Consider the following 23,549-nt stretch of genomic DNA (forward strand, 5'->3'; position numbering starts at 1 on the left):
TATTTTACTGTTTTACTTTTTCTTTTTCTTTTAGCAAAAGTACACTTTGTGTATAATTTCACATGTGTGTTTCATATGTGTGTGTGTGTGTGTGTGTGTGTTTAATCTGCTGCTTTCTTTACTGACATACAAACATTTTTCTGTAACATTTAATTTTGTGCTGGAAAACTGATGTTTTGGAATCTAAAATGTTTTTGTACTGAATCAATAATGTAGAAAACATAACATAAAAATCTATAACAAAGCAAAACAAAACAAAAATAGGGTGCCTAAAATTTTTGCACAGTACCCTACGTGTGTGTGTGTTTGTGTGTGTGTGTGTGTGTGTGTGTGTGTGTGTGATTTTGTTATCTGACTTTTTACTGGACCACAATGGAAGTAAGTTTTTTACACTTTCTTGTGTTATCCGTGTATTTTAATATGTAATTTCTATTATTTTTGTAAATAATCACACTTAACAAACCATCAACAATGTTTTCATTAATAAGGAAAGTGAAAGAGACTAGTATTTTGAAGTATATTTATGTGTATAGTTTTTCCTCCACACTCGACAGTGGTATGGTTGCAAGCTTCACTGTGCTAATTCGGGCTGATTCATTGTAGACCTGCTGAAGCTTAGCACACGTTCTGAGACGGGTTTTAAATAATACAGGTAATAAACTATTTAAATATTTTAAAGTAATATTATGTGGAATTAGTTTTCTCTTATACTAATCTAGACTTTCTGCTTGAACAAAAACCATTTGTGTTCTTTTAGTGGATTATATTTTACTTCACAGCATCACGGCTAGTTACCGGTTAGCTAGCAACCATAGCGCTTTGCTTTTTTATTTTTATGTATTTATGTATGTATGTATATATGTATGTATGTATATATGTATGTATGTATGTATGTATGTATTTATTTACTTATTTATTTAAATCTATTTAATAGCTTTTATCTGTTTAACAAACACTAAAATGCAGTGTAATGTTCGTCGAAAATTGGCGAGTCCAAACCAGTGTGTATCATGTACTGTTAGATATGTATGTGTGTTTGAGTGTTAGCTTGTTTAGTGAGTGTTTATTGTGTGTGTTGGGTAGTTTAGTGAGTGTGTGTTGGGTAGTTTAGTGAGTGTGTTGGGTAGTTTAGTGAGTGTGTGTTGGGTAGTTTAGTGAGTGTGTTGGGTAGTTTAGTGAGTGTGTGTTGGGTAGTTTAGTGAGTGTGTGTTGGGTAGTTTAGTGAGTGTGTGTTGGCTGCTTTAGTGAGAGTGTGTTGAGTAGTTTAGTGAGTGTGTGTTGGCTGGTTTAGTGAGTGTGTGTTGGCTGGTTTAGTGAGTGTGTGTTGGCTGGTTTAGTGAGTGTGTGTCGGGCTGGTTTAGTGAGTGTGTGTCGGGCTGGTTTAGTGAGTGTGTGTCGGGCTGGTTTAGTGAGTGTGTGTTGGCTGGTTTAGTGAGTGTGTGTTGGCTGGTTTAGTGAGTGTGTGTTGGCTGGTTTAGTGAGTGTGTGTTGGCTGGTTTAGTGTGTGTGTTGGCTGGTTTAGTGTGTGTGTTGGCTGGTTTAGTGTGTGTGTTGGCGGGGTAGTTTAGTGAGTGTGTGTCGGGGTAGTTTAGTGAGTGTGTGTCGGGTAGTTTAGTGAGTGTGTGTCGGGTAGTTTAGTGAGTGTGTGTCGGGTAGTTTAGTGAGTGTGTGTCGGGTAGTTTAGTGAGTGTGTGTCGGGTAGTTTAGTGAGTGTGTGTTGGGTAGTTTAGTGAGTGTGTGTTGGCTGCTTTAGTGAGAGTGTGTTGGCTGCTTTAGTGAGTGTGTGTTGGCTGGTTTAGTGAGTGTGTGTCGGGCTGGTTTAGTGAGTGTGTGTCGGGCTGGTTTAGTGAGTGTGTGTCGGGCTGGTTTAGTGAGTGTGTGTCGGGCTGGTTTAGTGAGTGTGTGTTGGCTGGTTTAGTGAGTGTGTGTTGGCTGGTTTAGTGAGTGTGTGTTGGCTGGTTTAGTGAGTGTGTGTTGGCTGGTTTAGTGAGTGTGTGTGTTGGCTGGTTTAGTGTGTGTGTTGGCTGGTTTAGTGTGTGTGTTGGCGGGGTAGTTTAGTGAGTGTGTGTCGGGGTAGTTTAGTGAGTGTGTGTCGGGTAGTTTAGTGAGTGTGTGTCAGGTAGTTTAGTGAGTGTGTGTCGGGTAGTTTAGTGAGTGTGTGTCGGGTAGTTTAGTGAGTGTGTGTCGGGTAGTTTAGTGAGTGTGTGTCGGGTAGTTTAGTGAGTGTGTGTCGGGTAGTTTAGTGAGTGTGTGTCGGGTAGTGAGTGTGTCGGGTAGGTTTAGTGAGTGTGTCGGGTAGGTTTAGTGAGTGTGTCGGGTAGGTTTAGTGAGTGTGTCGGGTAGGTTTAGTGTGTGTGTGTTGGCTGGTTTAGTGAGTGTGTGTCGGGGTAGTTTAGTGAGTGTGTCGGGTAGGTTTAGTGAGTGTGTGTCGGGTAGTTTAGTGTGTGTGTCGGCTGGTTTAGTGAGTGTGTGTCGGGTAGTTTAGTGAGTGTGTTGGCTGGTTTAGTGAGTGTGTGTCGGGTAGTTTAGTGAGTGTGTGTCGGGTAGTTTAGTGAGTGTGTGTCGGGTAGTTTAGTGAGTGTGTGTCGGGTAGTGAGTGTGTCGGGTAGGTTTAGTGAGTGTGTCGGGTAGTTTAGTGTGTCGGCTGGTTTAGTGAGTGTGTGTCGGGTAGTTTAGTGAGTGTGTCGGCTGGTTTAGTGAGTGTGTCGGGGTAGTTTAGTGAGTGTGTGTCGGGTAGTGAGTGTGTCGGGTAGGTTTAGTGAGTGTGTCGGGTAGGTTTAGTGAGTGTGTCGGGTAGGTTTAGTGAGTGTGTCGGGTAGGTTTAGTGTGTGTGTGTTGGCTGGTTTAGTGAGTGTGTGTCGGGGTAGTTTAGTGAGTGTGTCGGGTAGGTTTAGTGAGTGTGTGTCGGGTAGTTTAGTGTGTGTGTCGGCTGGTTTAGTGAGTGTGTGTCGGGTAGTTTAGTGAGTGTGTTGGCTGGTTTAGTGAGTGTGTGTCGGGTAGTTTAGTGAGTGTGTGTCGGGTAGTTTAGTGAGTGTGTGTCGGGTAGTTTAGTGAGTGTGTGTCGGGTAGTTTAGTGAGTGTGTGTCGGGTAGTTTAGTGAGTGTGTGTCGGGTAGTTTAGTGAGTGTGTGTCGGGTAGTGAGTGTGTCGGGTAGGTTTAGTGAGTGTGTCGGGTAGTTTAGTGTGTCGGCTGGTTTAGTGAGTGTGTGTCGGGTAGTTTAGTGAGTGTGTCGGCTGGTTTAGTGAGTGTGTCGGGGTAGTTTAGTGAGTGTGTGTCGGGTAGTTTAGTGAGTGTGTGTCGGGTAGTTTAGTGAGTGTGTGTCGGGTAGTTTAGTGAGTGTGTGTCGGGTAGTTTAGTGAGTGTGTGTCGGGTAGTGAGTGTGTCGGGTAGGTTTAGTGAGTGTGTCGGGTAGGTTTAGTGAGTGTGTCGGGTAGGTTTAGTGAGTGTGTCGGGTAGGTTTAGTGTGTGTGTGTTGGCTGGTTTAGTGAGTGTGTGTCGGGGTAGTTTAGTGAGTGTGTCGGGTAGGTTTAGTGAGTGTGTGTCGGGTAGGTTTAGTGAGTGTGTGTCGGGTAGTTTAGTGTGTGTGTCGGCTGGTTTAGTGAGTGTGTGTCGGGTAGTTTAGTGAGTGTGTTGGCTGGTTTAGTGAGTGTGTGTCGGGTAGTTTAGTGAGTGTGTGTCGGGTAGTTTAGTGAGTGTGTCGGGTAGTTTAGTGAGTGTGTCGGGTAGTTTAGTGAGTGTGTCGGGTAGTTTAGTGAGTGTGTCGGGTAGTTTAGTGAGTGTGTTGGCTGGTTTAGTGAGTGTGTGTCGGGTAGTTTAGTGAGTGTGTTGGCTGGTTTAGTGAGTGTGTGTTGAGTAGTTTAGTGAGTGTGTGTTGGGTAGTTTAGTGAGTGTGTCGGGTAGTTTAGTGAGTGTGTTGGCTGGTTTAGTGAGTGTGTGTTGAGTAGTTTAGTGAGTGTGTGTTGGGTAGTTTAGTGAGTGTGTCGGGTAGTTTAGTGAGTGTGTTGGCTGGTTTAGTGAGTGTGTGTTGAGTAGTTTAGTGAGTGTGTGTTGGCTGGTTTAGTGAGTGTGTTGGCTGGTTTAGTGAGTGTGTGTTGGCTGGTTTAGTGAGTGTGTTGGCTGGTTTAGTGAGTGTGTTGGCTGGTTTAGTGAGTGTGTTGGCTGGTTTAGTGAGTGTGTGTCGGGCGGTTTAGTGAGTGTGTGTTGAGTAGTTTAGTGAGTGTGTTGAGTAGTTTAGTGAGTGTGTTGAGTAGTTTAGTGAGTGTGTTGGCTGGTTTAGTGAGTGTGTGTCGGGTGGTTTAGTGAGTGTGTGTTGAGTAGTTTAGTGAATGTGTGTCGGGCAGTTTAGTGAGTGTGTTGGCTGGTTTAGTGAGTGTGTGTTGAGTAGTTTAGTGAGTGTGTGTCAGGTAGTTTAGTGAGTGAGTTGGGTAGTTTAGTGAGTGTTAGCACCTCAGATGCAGTCTCATTGTACAGTAAATCTTCTTTCCCACTAAAGAAAGCTCATTTCTGCCAGTGTTCCTGTTTATGTTTACTTGAATGCCTTTGTTGTTGTTGCTGTTTTTGTTTATATAGATGTGAGAAACAGGTTAACTAGTGATTAGCTTTGTTGTGTTTCAGTCACATGGCTAACTAGTTAGCAGACATGACTAATGTAGGTAGAAAGTTAGACGTTTGAATGAAGAGTTTTTCTTCTCACACTGATGTTTGTGTTTGCAGATTTCAAATGGACCGGCTGCTGAGGCTTGGAGGTGGGATGCCTGGACTGGGACAGGTACAGTGCTGAAGTCAGCTGTTAGTGTTTGGCTCAGAGCTCAGACACTGTGTGTGTGTGTGTGTGTGTGTGTGTGTGTATGTATGTATGTGTGTGTGTGTGTGTGTGTGTGTGTGTGTGTGTGTGTGTGTGTATATATATATATATATATGTGTATGTGTGTGTATATATATATATACACACACACACACACACACACACACACACATATATACACACATACAAGCTTTTATTGGACTTAACAGCAAATCATTGGTCAGGAAATTAGCCAGAATTAAACAAATAGATAAAGGGAGTTAGTATTTAAGCTTTTCCCTTTGATTCCTTTAAATGTTTAAGTCTCGTGGCCCTTGATGGGCTGCGTAAGGTGTGACAGATAACCAAATAATGTCTAATCTTTTAAGGAAAAAAAAATTTCAGAAGAATTATTGGAAAATTTTGTACACCCAGACATTTGTTAGTTTGAATTTTACATCAGACATTTTGATCATTATCATGATTTTACCTTTGCGTACAAGAAGACTATATTAGTGATATGTATGTAATTTCTCTGTTTCTAGCTTTTCCCCAAACAGCAAAAGTAAACCAGCAAATGGAGGCACAGGAGCTCTCAGGAGTGCCTTAGTTTCATTCTTGCTCATTTTCTCACCAATGATTTATTCTTAAGACCAATAAAAGATTAATATTTTGCCATTTTTCTAGCAGCTTAAAAATGCACTATACAGCCACCTACATGAATCTAAGGAGGCTTGTTGATTTATTGAACATTCTTTCTGTCTTCAGTCTTTAGTTTAGAAACATCTAGGCTACGTTCACACAGCAGGCAAAAGTGGCTCAAATCTGATTTTTTTGTTAGGTTGTTCACACTATGTTTTCACTATCTGACATTAGTCTGAACAGATCACGCTCCTAAACAGACCCGCATGCACACAGGAGCAGTGTGTCACCTGATGCGTTCAAGCTCGCTGTTAAAACGGCACGTTATTCGGCCACGGCCACTTCTTTAGTTCACGTCCTTGGTTTCTTTGAATTTTGCTTTTAAACTTTTAGCGTTCCTTGGGCACTGCAGCCAGGTTCTCCTATGGGCGCGTTCTGCAATGTCTTTTGAGATCTTTTCAAACACAGAGCGGTTGCGATATGTGCCTTCTAATTTTGCTTGTACTGCAACATCACCCCAAATCTTTGAGGTTACCTCACTATCCCTCCATTAAAATTCTCCCTCACTGTTTTCCTCAATCGTTCCATCTCCGTAGCGTGAAATTACGACGAATGTCGAGTCGACTTGATGTAAAAGTCGCGTGACTTCTGATTTGCCTGTTCAGATAGAGGTCACATTGCCACGTATCGGATTTCAGTGCCACATATGAAAGTGACCCAAATTGGAATTGAAAATGTCAGATTCAGTGTGTATTTTGCAGATCACACTGACATGCAAGTAACAAATCTGTGACACATTTGAAGAAAAAGATGCAACACTCTGCAACTCGGAAAGAGTTTTTCGAGATCACCGACTTTTAAGAAGTCATTTGAGTCTCTGTTTATATTTGAAATCGCTAAAAACTGGGTGATTCTGATTTGATCAAACTGCTCTTTGATGTAATTTCCGAGCTATTAACTGTGAATTATCACATCCACGTATCGCATGGATAACCACATCCACTATAAAGTAAGCACTAACCAAAGTAATCTTTAATTCCAGTTTTCGTAGATAGCATACAGTGAGTATTCATTTTATTTTTTCCGACTTCAGACGGCTGAGTTCGCATGAATGCTCTAATGTGTTGTGAACGCAGCATTAGAATGAAATCTCGACTTTGTATGAACTAATGATGGACGCAGAGGTGGTCACCTGGAACGAAGGGAATGTCTGAAAAGTCGTGTAGTCCTGACAGGCTGCGCTTTAATTTCACTGTCATTGTGTTTAAAATTTAACGTGCGAGAACACAGAGCAATGTGATTGTGTCTAGAGTTAAATTTAAATAATTTTTTAATCATTTTTTTTAAATCTGCAGTCGCTCACGCATTGTAACCCAACGGTTATCTCTGTTGTATGGCTGTTCGTCATGGCAAAAGGATATGGCGAAGGGTTTTGCAAAACTCTTTTTAATATTGTGTTTTCTTTTTTTTTTAAATCAGACAAGTAGCGCATCATATTTGAAGTGTCTGATCCATATTAGTCAGTGTGAATTCTGTAATTAAACACCTTATCTGCCACAGTAGCAGTTATGAAGCACACAATTCCCATATTTGACTTGATGTAAGATGTGCTATGTATCTAATTGTGCGCAGGACCCAAAAAAGGTGCTTTTAGTGTTCTGCAAGTGTTAGACCTATATATAATTTAATGCAGAGTTTTTGAAGGCTTGTTAAGAGCAAACATTTTACTGCACTTCAGAAAGAAAAGGAAGTATGTTTTGTATCAGTTATGGATTGCCACATGTTACCACCGCTTCTCTTCTAAGTCTTTTTTTAAAATTTATTATTATTATTTAATGTTATGACTTAATGTCATTAGACTGACTCAAAATGAAAGAGAATAAATATAATATATAATATAATGTAATATATATATAATATGTAAATAAGTAAATATTAGGATAAACAATACGTAATATTGCAATATTTATTTTTGCTGAGGCTTTGCTAAGAAAACTTTTTTTAAAATGAAAAACGGTAAGTTCAGCGATTTCTTTTCAGCCAGCGTTTACAAAATATTTAAGAATTGCGAGAAAAATAGCTTTAAACATCTAGTCAGTTGTTACACTGAGTAACACTAGCCTTATAAAAGCAATAACACCTGATTATACACACGCTACTCAGAATAGCGTTAATATATTGCAACATCGCTATCGCAGGCGTATCGCTATCACAGGCGTATCGCTCTGCCTTGTGCTTTACTAAAAGTACTGCGTAGGTCTTAAATGTTTTGAACGTTTGAACGCTTTGAACGTTGGTCACTAGGTTGATTACATTTATTACGAATCGCTGAATTCAAGTAAAATGCTGTAATTCCAACATATAAATTCCTAATTTTTTTTTTTTAAAGTTGCTTGAGTGTGCCTTCTCTCTCTCTCTCTCACTCTCTCTCTCTCTTTCGCTCGTTCTCTTTTTAAGGCCTGTGGTGAGGTTGTGCTCGGTGGGGAGGGAGAAATCTCCAAACTCGCTCCAACTCTGCCAATTAACACCTCCAGTAACAGGCTGCCTCCCTCAGATTCACACCGCTCCCAGCCAGCCAGTCATGGAGGGAGGGAGGGAGGAAGGGGGAAGAGGAGGGGAGACTGACAGCTACTTTTTTTTTTTTTTTTTTTTTCCCCTTATTCCTACCCCTTTTCCTCTGTGCACTCTGCTTTCTCTGTATGATAAGGCAGAGCTTAGGAAACATTTTCAGTGCCATCGTTTTTGGTGTTTTTTTTTTTTGTTTTTTTTTTTCCTCCATGGGAATCTGTTGGGAATTCAGAAGGGCAAAATTTTGGGTGTTCCTGACACCTCCCCTTTATCCTTAATCCCATTCTCAAACCAAGCCATGATTGGCTGTTTGATTTTCGAATTCACACATGTCCATATGGCCTTGCGTGTGCATCGTAAGGAGCCAGGCCTGAGCGTGCCACACAGCCCCTGTAATTGTCTCCTAGCAGGTCCATGGTTAATAATATGCATCACATAATCTTCTGTCTTGACGAGGCATATGTCTCAAGGTTTCCTCTCTCTCTCTCTCTCTTTCTTTTTTTTTTTCTTCTTCAGTCTCACTTTCACTATGTGTATGTGGTTCAGGCTCCTAAACCCCACCTTTTGAAAATGAATTTTGATTAGCCCCTGCTGACAGACAACACCTCTCCGGGGTGTGAACGTTCACCGCACCTGCTATGTTCTCTTTTTAAATCTCCCCGCTATTCCACTGCGGCGCACTAAAAATGCTGCCCCCCATCCAATCTCTCCTCGCCATTAAAAAAACCTGTCTGTACAGCAGAGTTTGTGTAAGAGAGCAGCAAGTAGTGGCCCTAAACCTTCAACGCCTGCGAGAGAGGTGAAAGGCCTTCTCCACAATGAGCCATGTGCTGGTGATTGTGTAACTGATATGACTATTATAGGCGTCACGTCTGGATATGCCGGTCACACTCGCTTTCACAAGTCATTAGCAGGTGTTTTAAGGGGCCTTGTTAATGAAAGGCTAGCGGGCTAATTAGTACTGATTTCTTGCTGCTTGGGTTGGGGGCATGATTCATTTTTTGCAGTGTTAAACATGTTTTCTTGGTGAGAACAGCAGAAATTTCTGGAGTATTTAGTGTTACCTAACCTGACACACCAAGGCTAAAACCCTCCGATTCAGAGAGTAACGAGGGGACTTGTCTTGGCCCTGTTTAGCCACAGTCTTGGCTGGCGCGTGGAGACCACGCGAGGCGTGGCACCGAGGCAGACGTCCAACTCGTGGTGCTTTTTGAAAAGACTATCGAGGATCAACTATCCATCCGTCCGTTTATCCGCCCGTTCACCCATGCTTTGCCCCGGAGATTTGCTGATCGCCTTAATCTCTGTAATCCCCACAAGTGACCTTTGGTGTTGTGTTGTGTTTGATGCAGGGTCCCCCTACAGACGCCCCTGCTGTGGACACAGCTGAACAGGTGTACATCTCCTCTCTAGCCCTGCTTAAGGTAATTATACACACTCAGACACACAATTTATGATCTGTATCTTCTCAGTTACAGGAGCACACAGTCGTCATAATAGGACGCAATGTTTTGCTCTTAGCAACAGTCCCGTAGTATTAAAGGAAAAGGCCACCCTGAAACATGTTAATTATGTTTATACTGAAATATTTGCGATGTGCTTCGTGACTCTGGTGCAGATCTGTTGCTTGGCGCTGTATTTCCGTTATCACTCTGACAGGTTAAACGTTGCGTGACAAGGTGACGTGATAGGGGGACATTGTTACCATAGTTACAGTGGAGTCTTATAGGAGAAAATTCAGATAAATTCAGATAAGTGATAACAGTCAGGTTTCACTGTTAGTTCTGAAAAAAAAACAAACAAACAAGTAAGAGCTTCTTTTGTCATTCAACATTTTCCAGCGATGCCTTTGTAATGAGAGATTCAATACCGAAGTCGTGGAGACAACAAACGACAACCAAGTTTCAGTAGAGATGAAGATAGAGCCGGACAGACTAAAAGACTAAAGCGCTGCCGCGTCAGTCTCTTTAGGTAGAGATGAAGCAAGGGCTAATTCCCACTTGCACCACTATCAGCAAGGAATCAAATGGCACTGTGGGCAATGTAGAAACCCATTAAACTAATTAGACCAACTTGTCAATGAAAGACGTTTAAACCAAAACAAGTCAACTCAGAATTTCATTATAAAATAAATCTTGGACACCAATGAAGATTATAATTATAAAAATTACCATGCAAGTTGTTCAGGGTGGATTTTTTTTTCCTTTTAAGCTTTTCAGTTATTTATTAAACAGTCCTTTTCCTCCAATTATTTGAAATAATGATGATAAATAATAAAAAGGGGGAAAACATCAACTAGAATGAGAAGAAGAGTGAAAGTGTTGAGAAAAGAGAAATGTTTTAAGCTGGATCTTGAAGGTGGAAAGTGAAGAACACAGTTGGAGAGATTGAGGTAAAGAGTTTTAGAGTTTGGGGACTCTTTACCTCAATCGCTTTGTCTTTGTTTTTCACTTGAAAGATTGAAAATGCATAAGATGCATGTAATACAGTTCCTGTGCTGTAAATAATAGTTGCTGTGCTGTGTTTTGTGGTGCAGATGCTGAAGCACGGCCGTGCAGGTGTGCCGATGGAGGTTATGGGGCTAATGCTGGGCGAGTTTGTGGACGACTACACTGTGCGTGTGATTGATGTGTTTGCCATGCCTCAGTCAGGCACGGTGAGTCTCTCCAAAACATTCACACTCACCCACATACTCACACCATGGCACAACTGCTAGCTCAGAGCTCCAAGTGAAGTTTCACGTGTGAAACATTTTTGTAAATATTGGATATTTGTTGCTGAAGACAGGTTTACCACAATGCAGGGTTCCCCAACATTCTAAAAATCACAGTTTTAACCAGAAATGTAATGGTTCAGATTCATTTTTATTCATTTACACACAGCAGTGTTTTCTTATTGCTATTTAGTTCTGTTTTTCTTTTTTTTTTTCCTTGTGTTCAAAGTGAAATCCACTTCTAAATCTTTCAGGGGAAAAATCCTAAATGGATTACTGTTACCTAAACAAAAGTTTTCTCGCTCTTGGGTGTGTTTATGATCATTCAGGGAGGAGAAAGTTTAGTATCTGTATAGATTTACATATTGTTACGCTTGTTCTTGGATGCACACTTTTTCTTCTTTTTTTGTCTCTTCTGTAACAGCATATGATTTCTTTCACGTGTCTTTGTTTTCACTCTGTGTGTTTAAATGCGAGCCATTTTCACGCTATACTCTTGGAATTAAAAGCTCTTTGAAGCGTTATAACCAGCACTTTATTAAACGCTCTGTAAAAACTGATGCATGGAAAGCCTCTTTACGTAAACAAAGCTTATTTCTTTGCGCAAATAAACTTACTTAATCGTGTTACAACTGATTTTATCATGTTTATAATAATTTAATGGTCCAGTACAGACAGTTTGTCCAATACATTTACTTACTCATAGTGAGAAAGCATGGAAACTAAGCTCAGTGCTTCAATAAATCAGTCATGGGTAGTGTGAATTGAAAAGCTTGACGTGTACAATAGGCTAATAAAAAGATAACAGCTTTGTTCATTTTCATTTTCGGGGTTTTGGCTCTGGACTTCAGTTGATGTTAAATGTGTGTGAAGGACAGAAAATGAATAAAAAAAACAGCCTTAAGGAATTTAGAAACCTCGGCTGAACGATCAGCAGTTTTGCAAGAACGTGATGGAAACACGATTTAAAAATCCCCACTGTTTGCTCTGATTTCTCATTTATAAGATAAGACTCTCTCGACTAGTTGACCTCTAAATCTGTATGTTTGCGAGACTTGATTTTTGGCGTCCTGGCAGTGTGATTAAGAAGCACATTTGTGTCAGTTTTGACATCATGGGAATGAAATAGTGTGCCCATGCCACACAAAATACTGGGTTGAAGACAACCCAACCTAGCGCTGGGTAAATATTAGCCAGAGCACAGCTTTGGTTGTTTAACTCAGCTGGTTAGTTTGTGAAATTTAAATTTAATTCACAATTCTGCTGCGTAAAAATTCTGCATTTCTATAATGCTGGCTTAATTTCAACAAGAATGCTGGGTTTTTTTCCACATGATATTTTTTCCTTTAATTATATTACTCTTATCATTCTTATTAAGTAGGCACGCTGTAAATTATATTAAAACTGTTAATAATTTACAATAAAATGTACTAATTCGTTAGAATTAATAGATAAAAACAACACCAGGAAGTTTATTATTTTATTTTAGTTTATTTTTAATTTTTATTTTTTTTGTAAATTGCCCATGAACGTGCGAACAAAATCAGGAGACGGGATTTTATAAAACGTGTGTATGTATGAATAGAGTTCATGTTGGTGTGTGTGAGGTGACATGGAGGCTAAAACAGGCTAAATTTCCTTAGTCACTCATCAACATGGGGAAGATTAGAGAATACACAAATGAAATGAGATAAAAATGTGACAGCCTCCATTTAACAGACAATGACTTTTTAATAAAAATCTCCACATCTGAAAATGCCCTTATCCACTGTTAGGGCAATAATCAGGAAGTTCAAAACAACCGGCGCTGTAATGAACCTGCCTGGAAGAGGATGCTAATGTATTTTGCCCCCACACACAGTGAGGAGGATGGTTAGAGAGGCAAAAATTTCTCCAAGGATCACAGTTGGAGATTTGCAGAAGATGGTAGCATTTTCGGGTCACCGAGTCTCCAAAGCTATAATTAGACACCACCTCCATGCCAACAAACTATTTGGAAGGTGCCAGAAGAAAGTCTTTTCTTTAATCCAACTACAAATGTATGTGCCTTGAGTTGGTGAGATGCTACAGGCACTTGGACTGGAACCGGGTTCTGTGCTTAGATGAAACAAAAAAAATATCCAGAACCATCCCAGTCCTAAACCCTATTGAATACCTGTAGTGTGAGCTAAAGAGGAGCGGGTCTGGGATCCTGGAGGATGTGGAGAAATCCCAGATTGAGGAGTTTCAGATGGTATTCTCCAAACTCCAGCATTACAGGAGAAGACTCGGTGCGGTTATGTGGGCACAATGAGGTTGCACAAAGTACTAAAGGCAGGGGTGCCAATAATTGTAATTCTATTTTCATAGAATAAATTTACTGCTGTTACAGGGTATTTGTCATATTTTTAGCATGAGAGCAAGTTGAGACATTTTTCATAATCCCTTTTATTTATTTATTTTTTAATATTTCCACTTTTCTCTTTATCAGAGGGTGTCAATAATTTTGGAGCTGACTGTATAATGTGGATTATGTTGACAGGGTGTGAGTGTGGAAGCTGTGGATCCTGTTTTCCAAGCAAAGATGTTGGACATGTTGAAGCAGACCGGAAGGTAAGACTCAACAAATCAAGTTTTAAATAACTAATACGGATTTCTTACTAGTAGTATATGGCATGGTGCGGTGCTGTAACGTGTGTGTGTGTGTGTTGCAGGCCAGAGATGGTGGTAGGCTGGTACCACAGTCACCCCGGTTTTGGCTGCTGGCTCTCTGGTGTAGACATTAACACACAGCAGAGCTTTGAGGCGTTGTCTGAAAGGGCTGTGGCAGTGGTGGTGGACCCCATTCAGAGCGTCAAGGGAAAGGTACCTGTTAATACACCCTGAATGTTTATTAACGTACTCTAACGTGGAGATTAATATGCAGCGTAGCTTTTCACACATCTGTTATGACACTGATTTAGCCACAGACACTGTAAATAAGATTATTTTTATAATACTGTCCTCTCATGATCTCTGCTCATTTCACTCATCTTACTCATTCGTTCTTTTCTCCTGACATGCATCTTTGTCTTCATGTGTTTTTTTCCCCCCCTTCCCCCTTTCATTTGCTCTTACATGTACTAGTACATTCTGACTCACTCGTCGGTCGTGTGTGTGTGTGTGTGTGTGTGTGTGTGTGTGTGTGAGTGTGTGTGAGAGAGAGAGAGAGAGAGAGAGAGAGAGAGAGAGAGAGAGATTTCCTGGCTGCAGGATGCAGTTCTATTAGCACCTTCTTTGAGCTGTATGAGGAAGTGTGAAGCAAATCTCTTCCTCTATTCGGTGCATGTAGGGGGTCTTTGGGATAAAAAATGGGGGGATTCTGGAAGGTTGGTGAGATTGGATTGGGAGAAGAAGAAAGGAGATGCCCACTGCACTGTCTCTGTAAAATCTGTTATTTCTTTGGGAGATTAAATATACTTGAAGCGGCAGGCTAGACTACTGAACACAGTCCAATCGTTAGTTGGAAAGTTTTATTAATTCAGATTTATCTTACCAAGGATTTTTGGTGTTATTCGTATTAAACAACCGTGGCATTTAGCATAATAAGGATGGGAAAAAATTGGTTTTGAAAACTCATTATCTAGCCAGTGTTAGGAACAGCACCTTCATTTCCTTGTTTTGTGTTACTTTAGGTTTGCTAAACAAATCGAAAACGTATTAGTTTGGTAATCTGAAATGTGTGCGCTCGCACATTTGAAAGGTGGCCATGCCCTTGTTTGTCACACTTTAAACTCTAAAATATGTATGCCTTCACACCACCTGTGATTGGCTGTGTAAGAAAATGGTAGCCGGTGCTGTGGGAATGAGGTGTGCTAATGGCGTTATTGTAGAACAATACCAGCATTCGGTCTTCCAGCTGGAGGGCTCGCTGTATACACCACAGAGAATTCAGCCTCTCATGTAGTTCGCTCGAACAGGAGGCTCAACACAACAGCGCAGCGACAGCATGGCAGTCATGGCAGGCCAACATGCTGGATCCTCCCGCTCTATTTAAAATGATCAGGCTCACGACGAGAGCACAACTCTGCTGGTTTTCGCAGAACTTCGCTAACGAGTCTCTTGGGCCAGGAGGTGCGGCTTTGTGCTCGCGTATCCAGTAACAGACTCGAGCCCTTTTTCTATTTAGTTTTCTGTGTATCATCTGCTGTATTCCGGCTGGCTGTGAGAGTATGTTAACTTGTATTGCCTCTTATTTCAAAGGATACCTCTTCTGCTTACTAGGTAAAGTCCCAGGCAGGAATTACCGAAACTGTGCCAGCTGTGAGTTTACTAACAAACAACAATGAAAACGTACTGATGTGTTGTGGGTGTGGCCTGTTGTTGGATGCAGTTCTTAAAGGACATAGGTTTTTGTACTATTTAAATTTTATGTTGGTGGATGCCACTTTACTAACATTTTTTCCAAAAGCCGCATTGTGTAATGGCGTAGTAAAGCCACTAAAACACTATGTGAGTGAGATGGTGGCACATTATACCAAGAGTGATCATAGATTGACATCCTTGAAATGTCTACGTTCAGGAAAAAAAAGGAAACACCAGGGGAAATGTTTCGTAGGTGCCATTTTCTGTCAGCAAAACTGCTTCCGTTTCAATCTCTAGTTTATTATCTATTAGGAAATACCAAATATGACCACTTTTCCCAGAACTAATTTGTTTGAACATGAAAGTTACAGCACAAACACATGAGTGCAAAGCTTCGAATAGGCAGGAAAAAAGAAATTAACTATGGCTGTGGTAATCCACCAGTGTTACAAAGGTGATACATGAGTGTAGGTTTGATATGTGTCTCTGAGAGTGTCTCAAGTTAGCCGACATGGCCAGCGCACCAGGTTTGAACACCTATATTACTAACTTTTGAGAGATCAAGTACTGCATGAAACACCTGAGCCACCAGGTCTTAAGGTACTTATTGTCCTCTGAAATAGAGGGACTGTTAGGGGGGAAGGTGTGAGTTTGTTCGCACAATATGGATGTACAGAAGGGTGGCTCTCTGTCATACTGTGGAAGGACTTTTGATGGCATGGTTTTGCAGTGACGCTTCCTTGTAAGGCGTCAATTCTTTTCACTGATCACCTTCATCCTAGGATGAAACATTTCTTTCCTGATGGGAGTGGTCTCTTCCAGGATGACTCCGGTGGTTTGATGAGAATGAAAATGATAAACCATATGCCTTGGCTTTCAGTCACCAGATCTCAACTCAGTTGAACACCTTAAGGGGGATTTTGTTCCAACAGCACTCTTCACCATCATCATCAAAATGCCAACTGATGAAGTATCTTTTGGAAGAACGGTGTTCATCCCTTCAGTACCGTTCCAGAGATTTGTAGAGTTTGTGCATTAAAGCTGTTCTCAGTTTGTGGTAGCCCAACATCTTTCTAAGACACCTTGTTGTTTTTTTTCCCTATAATTTGTCAGCTTCTGTGGATTAAATGTAACATTCTGCACTTTCAACTTATTGTTTTATTTCAAGTCAAGTGTGCTTAGACAAAATTTTAAAAAGAATTACTATCCAAATACATGATTTTGACAGTCATATTTAGATAAAGGCGTACTCTGCAGAAACAGTCTAATTTTATAATCAAATTTTGACACCTGTCGTATAAGCAAGTTGCTTTGCAGAAATTGCACATTTGTAATTCTCTGCCCTTATTTGGTGGATTAAATGAATTGGCCTTTTTTTATTTGTAATGACACCCTTTATTGAAAAGAGCTTTGTGCGTTTATTTAGGAGTAAATCTCCTAGATGCATACATGTAATTTTTTTTTTTAATCATGCTTCTTCAATGGGAGCCTTTACTTTTCCGTTCTGTTCATCAGTGCACTCACTTCCTGCAAGTCCTTCTTATTCCTAACATAGACCTGTGTGTGTGTGTGTGTTCAGCTGGCACAGTTACAGTTTCTGTCTCTCCAGCTAAACAGTGTCAGCATGTGGCCGGATAACCGTGTAACTGTATTCCCTGTCCCAGTAGGCAAGCTTAACCTGAGCAATTGCACCTGTGGGAGAAGAGTAATGTGCGCACACTGGCGCATAGCTGAGGAGATGGAGAGACTCCTCATGCTTTATTCTTTTGAGGATTCTGAATTGGATCAGACTACATTTACACCTCTCCTCTCAGTGTCTTAGACTAAACCTCATGTTTGTCATGTTATAGATTTATTACACGAATAAGGACCTGAGAACACACACTAGTGATAGTTGTGTCTCATGCAGTGTATAGTAAATAATGTTGTGTAATCTGATGGCTTTTTTTTTTTTTTCCCCCAGGTGGTGATTGATGCCTTCCGACTGATCAATGCAAACATGATGGTCTTGGGACATGAACCACGGCAGACAACCTCGAACCTGGGACACCTCAACAAGCCCTCGATTCAGGCATGTGCACCTGTGTCAGTTAGATGAAGGCTAATTTAGCAGCTTAGGAGAACTCTTCTACACTATATAGTTCTGAAAACTAAAAGCTTTCCTGAACTGAAACCTTTTTCACATGCATCTCAACCACAAGTACAGGTATAGCGTTTTAAGTCTGGTTACCCCCAAAAAGTGAAAAGAAAAAAAATCGCATTTAAAGATTCAGTTACGACTGTGGCACAGGTGCATTTCGACAGCTGGTATATTACTACCAATTGAATTGATTAGGCTTATGTCCGTTTTCTATTAGCTGTGGCACATAGCTTACCAACAGTCTGATCAAAGCCTGATTTTAACTTTGCTAGCTAGGTTTTAGACATCTTTAGATAGACGGACTGATGTTGCTGACGTGTTTGTTAAACTGGCTGCTTATGCAAAGTGATCTTTGCAAAGATAGCCTAAGTGAAATAGATGTCTTAAAATTCAGGTGTTTGTGTATGTTATAAGCAGAAAACTTTTTTTTGTTGCCCCAATTGTGTGTTTTTTTTTTTTTTTTTTGGGCCATTTGCCAGAATTTAGCCACAGTTGCATCTGATGGGTTTTCCTGGACTGCCACACTAACGATGGTTTTATATTTTGCTAGTATTTCATTATGCGTACCAAATGTTTATTAATGTTTTGTGTTTTCTCAGGCTTTAATTCATGGATTGAACAGACATTACTACTCCATTACCATCAACTACAGGAAGAATGAGCTCGAACAAAAGGTTTTTTAAACTCTGTTAACCCATAGTGACAAATTGCTGGAAATGAAAGTCATGTGACTGGTATGATCTTATCTCACACTCTCACATGTATTCCTCCAGATGCTGTTGAACCTACATAAGAAGAGCTGGATGGAGGGTCTGACACTGCAGGACTACAGCGAACACTGCAAGCTCAACGAGACAATTGTAAAAGAGATGCTCGAGCTGGCTAAGAATTACAACAAGGTAACCGAGAAACCCAAGATTTTAGCCAATTTTAGCTCTCCTAGGTTTTTTTTTTTTTTTTAAATTATTAAATCCTTTTGGAATTCATTCAATCGTTGACATTGTCATATTTTCAGCTAAAGGTTTTAGTCAGCAGGGAGCTGAACATCTCACTACAAAATCTGAGTTAGTACTGAACATGTGACAGGAAAATATTTGTACATCATAACATATAAGAGCCACCTGTGTTCCAGTATGCAGATCTGACATGTCAGCAATTTAATATTCATTATAAAAAAATTATTTTAGGTGAATTTGATGGTGTATTCTTGGGCAATTGCTATTTGTAATGAAAGACATCATCAGTGATTTACCAACAAAAAGTACAACCAAACCAAAGGTGCATTCTATAGATAGCAACTAAAGATTCATACTGAAATCTATAAGCAGAGCTATGTTCCTGAAAAGTAGCTTCACAGTGATATTTGGTTATACAGGTTTGTTTTATGTGTTTTTGTCACATGCCCCTTAATAAATACAATAGACATCAAATTTGACTCATGGAGTGTCCATGGCTGATTAAAACCTATACTTGAGCAATACTGCGCAAGCAATTTTCAGTATACCCGCATGATTGCGAATGCGATATTGCTTTTATATTTATAAACAAGAAATTAATTAATTAATAAGTAAGTGATATTTCGAAATCAACGTGGCCAAATCTTCTGTCTCTGCTAGGATTTGTACATTCCTGTTAAAGGCGCTTCGGGTAAAATTGGCTTCCCTTCTTCCTTTTCATCTTCATCTGACAAGCTTTCATATTATAAGTCAGAAGTTATATACCTGAAAGTATCGTTTGCCATGTCTGCTGATGTCGCTAACTCTACAGTAGTAACGGTTTCGAACTCGGAATTTTACTTCGCACAAACAGACGAGCGGAGTGATACACACAGTGAAACTTCCCAGTGTGGTTATAGGAAATATAAGCACTCTTAGAATGCTGCTCAACAGTCAAATTAGTGGACTTCAACTGATCTTTTTTTATTTGAAATTTCCATTTCAGGCAATGTTATCCTAGGTTATTTTCTATACAGTTCTTCGTCACGGTTAACGTTGCTATTTCTTTTCATTTAGGCTGTCGAAGAGGAAGACAAAATGACTCCAGAGCAGCTGGCCATCAAGAATGTTGGCAAACAGGTTAGAAACACTTTTCAGTTGGTCTTTTTTCAGTCTTTCCTTGAGTTTTCTGTGTCTCACTGTAATTTCACATGTGCTTGCACTGATAACAGTTTTGGGCTACTTCCAAGACAAAGTGATTACCAATTAAACTGTGTTCCTAAAGGAATATTGTCTCGGATTTTAAAGGGCTGATATCATCCCTCACTTTCCCTTTTCTTTTTTTCATAGGATCCCAAACGGCATTTGGAAGAACACGTGGATGTACTGATGACGTCCAATATCGTGCAGTGCCTCGCTGCCATGTTAGATACCGTCGTCTTCCAGTAAACTTTGATTGTGCATAAACGTTAATATTCATTGTCTGTTGTGTCTTTTTAAGAAATAAACCTATACAAAATCCACTGTTTCGAAGTGTGTGTATTTGTATGTATGTATGCGTGTGTGGTTACAGGCTACAGGGTTGGCAAATCAATCATTTCCTTTTTTTCCAGAGCATCACAAATCACACTCAGGATTTCTCAGTGCTGAATGACCTGCCCCTTGAACAACGGACTCATGCTGTAACTTGCTGTAGGATCTATAGCTCCATCTTAAGTAAAATTTCCGTTAGCACCGTATGTCAAAGTCAAACCAGAATCAGTTATGCTAGAATGAACCACATTTTAGAGCGCTATGCAATACAGGAAAGCCTGCCTGAAGTTAAACATCAGATATTAATCATGTGACCAGTAAGCATGATTTCTTCCTGTGATAGGCTATTCATTTTTAGGGGGCTCAGGTTCAATTTGTGTTTTTTTTAAATTTTTTAAATTTTTTTAAAAACAATTTCTGTGCTAACATTTCCAAACCCCGGAATAACTCCCCCCACTTTAAAGTTTTATATTCATATGCTCTATATATTCCCACACATACAGTAAATACTCTTACTTAGTAATAAGAAACAAACATTACATTCAATGCCTGTTAGGTTTTTCATATTGTCCTCTACCACAAGTAGTACACTGGTCAAAATATGTATGTTAAAATATTAGTTGAAACAATCAAACTGATGTACAATGGATATAAAGTCTACATACCCCTGTTAAAATGGCAGGTTTTTGTGATGTATATAATAAAATAAATCATATCAATTAATCAAGTAAAATAAATCATGTCAGAACTTTTTCCACCCTCAATGTGAAATTACAATGGATAAAAAATTAAGTGGAAAAACAACCAGAAACAATTTAGGAGGAAAAACAGGAAAAATAAAAAAGTTATAATAACCTTGTTGTGTAAGTGTGAACACCTTTGTTCACAATGAACCAATCACATTCAATCTCATGTTCAAAAGTAATTATCATACAGCTGTCATCAGTGAAGTTATTTTGATTAACCCCAAATAAAGACCAGCTGTTTCTGTAGGATTTTCTTCACATCACCACAGTGACATTACCAATAACAGGGCATCCCTCCAAAATTTACAACAGTTCAAGACAAAAGCTTACCAGGGAGGCTGCCAAGAAACCTACGGCAACATTAAAGGAGCTGCAGGAATATCTGACAAGTACTGATTACTCTCTGCATGTGATAACAATCTCTCATATTCTTCACATGTCTGGGCTACGGGGTAGGCTGGCTATATGGAAGCCTTTTCTCACAAAAAACATCCAAGCCCAACTAAATCACCAAAACCATGTGACAAAATGTGTTATGGTCTGATGAGACCAATTCCAAAAGGTATAATAATTCCAAAAGGTGTTTGGTGCAAAAAAAATAAAAAGTACATCCCCACGGTGAAGCATGGTGGTGGCAGCATCATGCTTTAGGGCTTTTCTTCAGCTAGAACTGGGGCTTTTATCAAGGTGGAGGGAATCATGAATAGCTACAAATACCAATCAATTTTAGTGCAAAACCTTCAGGTGTCTGCTTGTAGCTGAAGATGAAGGAATTTCCCCTTTTAGCACGACAACGACCCGAAGCATACATCCAAATCAACAAAGGAACGGCTTAACCAACAGATCAATGTTTTTGAATGGCCTAGCCAGAGCCCAGACCTGAATCCAGCTAAAAATCTGTGAGGTGACCTGAAGCGGGCTATGCACAGGAGACGCCCTTACAATTTGATGGATCTAGAATGTTTTTGCAAGAAACAGTGAGAAAATATCGAATAAGTCTTTTAAAAATAATTCAAGATGAGCCATGCTGATAGACTCTTAGCCAAAAAGCCTGAGTGGTTTAATAAAATCAAAAGGTGCTTCAATAAAATATTACCTTAGAGGTGTGCAGGTTATTGTGTTTTTTAGTTTTCCTATTTTTTCCTAAAAAGTGTCTCATTGTTTTTCACTTAATTTTTATATGTTGTAATTTCACACTGAGGGTGGAAAAAGTTCTGACATGATTTATCTTGGTTTCATTGTTTTTTTTTTTACATCACAAAACCCTGCCAGTGTACCAGGCGTGTGGAGACTTTTTATATCCACTGGATGTGATATAAATGTGCGCCTTTATTCCACGTGCCACTGAGAGGTTTGCTGCTATTTGTTTTCATCTTTGCCTTTTTCTTCCACTCTTTGGAACCTGTAAAACTTTTGCACCTAATTATATATGCAAGCCATCGAAAGTAAGAGAAATAAATAAACAAATCTCAGCGCGATGCTTTTGCACACTTCCCCAATTAGGGCACGGATCGACGTCAATTTGCTATAATAAGTCGAGCTGTGCGCGGTACAGCCGGCTCAGTGCAAGGCGCGCGCACTGCCGCTTCATTAACGCGCGCGCTGTAATCAAGGGGGAAAAAAAAAGGAAAAAAAAAAAAAAAAAAAAGCAACTTTGGCACGCTTCGAAGCAGCCGAGTGGATCAGCGTGATGCACCTGCAGCACTGCACTCCGCCATCGGCCAGAAATGCGGCCAGCGACTTTCCTGACGAGTTGCTCGCCGAGCACCACCCCGCGCCGTCCTCCGGCGCCGCCCCAGGGAACCACCCGGCTCTAACAAAACTCCCCGCCGAGCTGACCAGCGAAGAAGACGAGAGGAGCGAGCTCGCGCCCGCGCGCGACACCGGCACTGGGTCCGACGCGCAGCGCGCTTTGGATGGGAGCCACGCGGAGAAGCGACACGTGCCTGAGCCGAGCCGAGCGCGCACCACCGCCGCCATCTCCTCCTCGTCCTCCGCGACCATGTTCTCATACGCGGCGCAGCACGGACACACGCTGCCGCCTTTCTCCATAAGCAATCCGGGTCACTTCGTGGCGCATCACGCCGTCATTCCAAACGGGCCGTATGACGGAGTTCTGTCCGGTGCGCCTAGACAGAACTACACGAGCGCCAGTTACCCGTACGCGCAGGCGTACAGTCAGGCGTACCAGAGCGGCGCGTTGTACCCGCTCTCCCCGGCGCACGCGGGACTCATGGCCGCCAAAGGGCAAGTGTATCTCTGCAACCGCGCGCTCTGGCTCAAATTTCACCGACACCAGACCGAGATGATCATCACCAAGCAAGGGCGGTAAGGCTTTATTTAATCATCATCATCATCATCATCAACATTATTATTATTATTATTATTATTATTACTATTATTATTATTATTATTATTATTATTATTATTATATCTTAACATCTCTGAAATCTTTGGAATAAACAGCCTAATGAATGATGGTTCTGTATTTTCCTGTAGACGCATGTTTCCCTTCCTAAGCTTCAACATTTCTGGACTTGACCCGACGGCTCATTATAATATTTTTGTGGACGTTATTCTGGCGGATCCGAACCACTGGCGCTTCCAGGGAGGAAAGTGGGTCCCGTGCGGAAAAGCGGACACCAATGTAACAGGTGAATGTCCTGTAAATAAACACATCTCATTCTGTTAACAGCAGAAACACATCTCATTCTATTAACAGCAGAATATAACAATTTATTCAGCTTTCCGTTGCGACTCAACTTAATTCTTCTCCATTGCAACTATATATATATATTCCCCTATCCAATTCATTTCCAGCATGCATGCATATAATATATATGTGTGTATGTACATGCATGTATATAATATATACATACATGCATGCTGGAAATGAACTGGATAGGGGAATATATATATATAGTTGCAAAGGGGAAGAATTGAGTTATATTTGTGTGTACATATATATATGTATATGTATATATATATATATATATATATATATATATATATATATATACACACACATTATTATTATTATTGTTATTATTTTAAGTTGTATAGATTGATATATTTTATATTTGTAGGAAACAGAGTGTACATGCACCCGGACTCTCCAAACACAGGAGCGCACTGGATGCGTCAGGAGATTTCATTTGGTAAACTT

The 23,549-nt window shown here is 40.4% G+C and overlaps 2 protein-coding genes across 2 annotated transcripts in view; both read left to right on the forward strand.

Moving 5' to 3' along the window:
• The first annotated feature begins 548 nt into the window (after positions 1-548).
• psmd14 (proteasome 26S subunit, non-ATPase 14) lies at positions 549-19,627 on the forward strand. The gene is made up of 11 exons (XM_034308416.2): positions 549-652; positions 4,714-4,768; positions 9,346-9,417; positions 10,530-10,649; positions 13,228-13,298; positions 13,400-13,550; positions 16,993-17,100; positions 17,769-17,843; positions 17,943-18,068; positions 19,182-19,244; positions 19,455-19,627. The coding sequence occupies exons 2-11, from the start codon at positions 4,721-4,723 to the stop codon at positions 19,551-19,553; spliced, it is 933 nt and encodes a 310-aa protein (XP_034164307.1). The 5' UTR covers positions 549-652; positions 4,714-4,720; the 3' UTR covers positions 19,554-19,627.
• Positions 19,628-19,766: 139 nt separating this feature from the next.
• tbr1a (T-box brain transcription factor 1a) overlaps positions 19,767-23,549 on the forward strand; it is a 7,233-nt gene continuing 3,450 nt past the window's right edge. The window contains exons 1-3 of the mRNA XM_026914564.3: positions 19,767-22,711; positions 22,883-23,037; positions 23,470-23,549. The exon at positions 23,470-23,549 is cut by the window's right edge and continues 42 nt beyond it. Coding sequence (XP_026770365.3) covers positions 22,074-22,711; positions 22,883-23,037; positions 23,470-23,549 — 873 coding nt within the window. The 5' untranslated portion in view covers positions 19,767-22,073. The remainder of the gene's footprint in view (positions 22,712-22,882; positions 23,038-23,469) is intronic.

This window comes from Pangasianodon hypophthalmus, chromosome 11 (genome assembly GCF_027358585.1).
Source record: "Pangasianodon hypophthalmus isolate fPanHyp1 chromosome 11, fPanHyp1.pri, whole genome shotgun sequence".
Taxonomy (NCBI): domain Eukaryota; kingdom Metazoa; phylum Chordata; class Actinopteri; order Siluriformes; family Pangasiidae; genus Pangasianodon; species Pangasianodon hypophthalmus.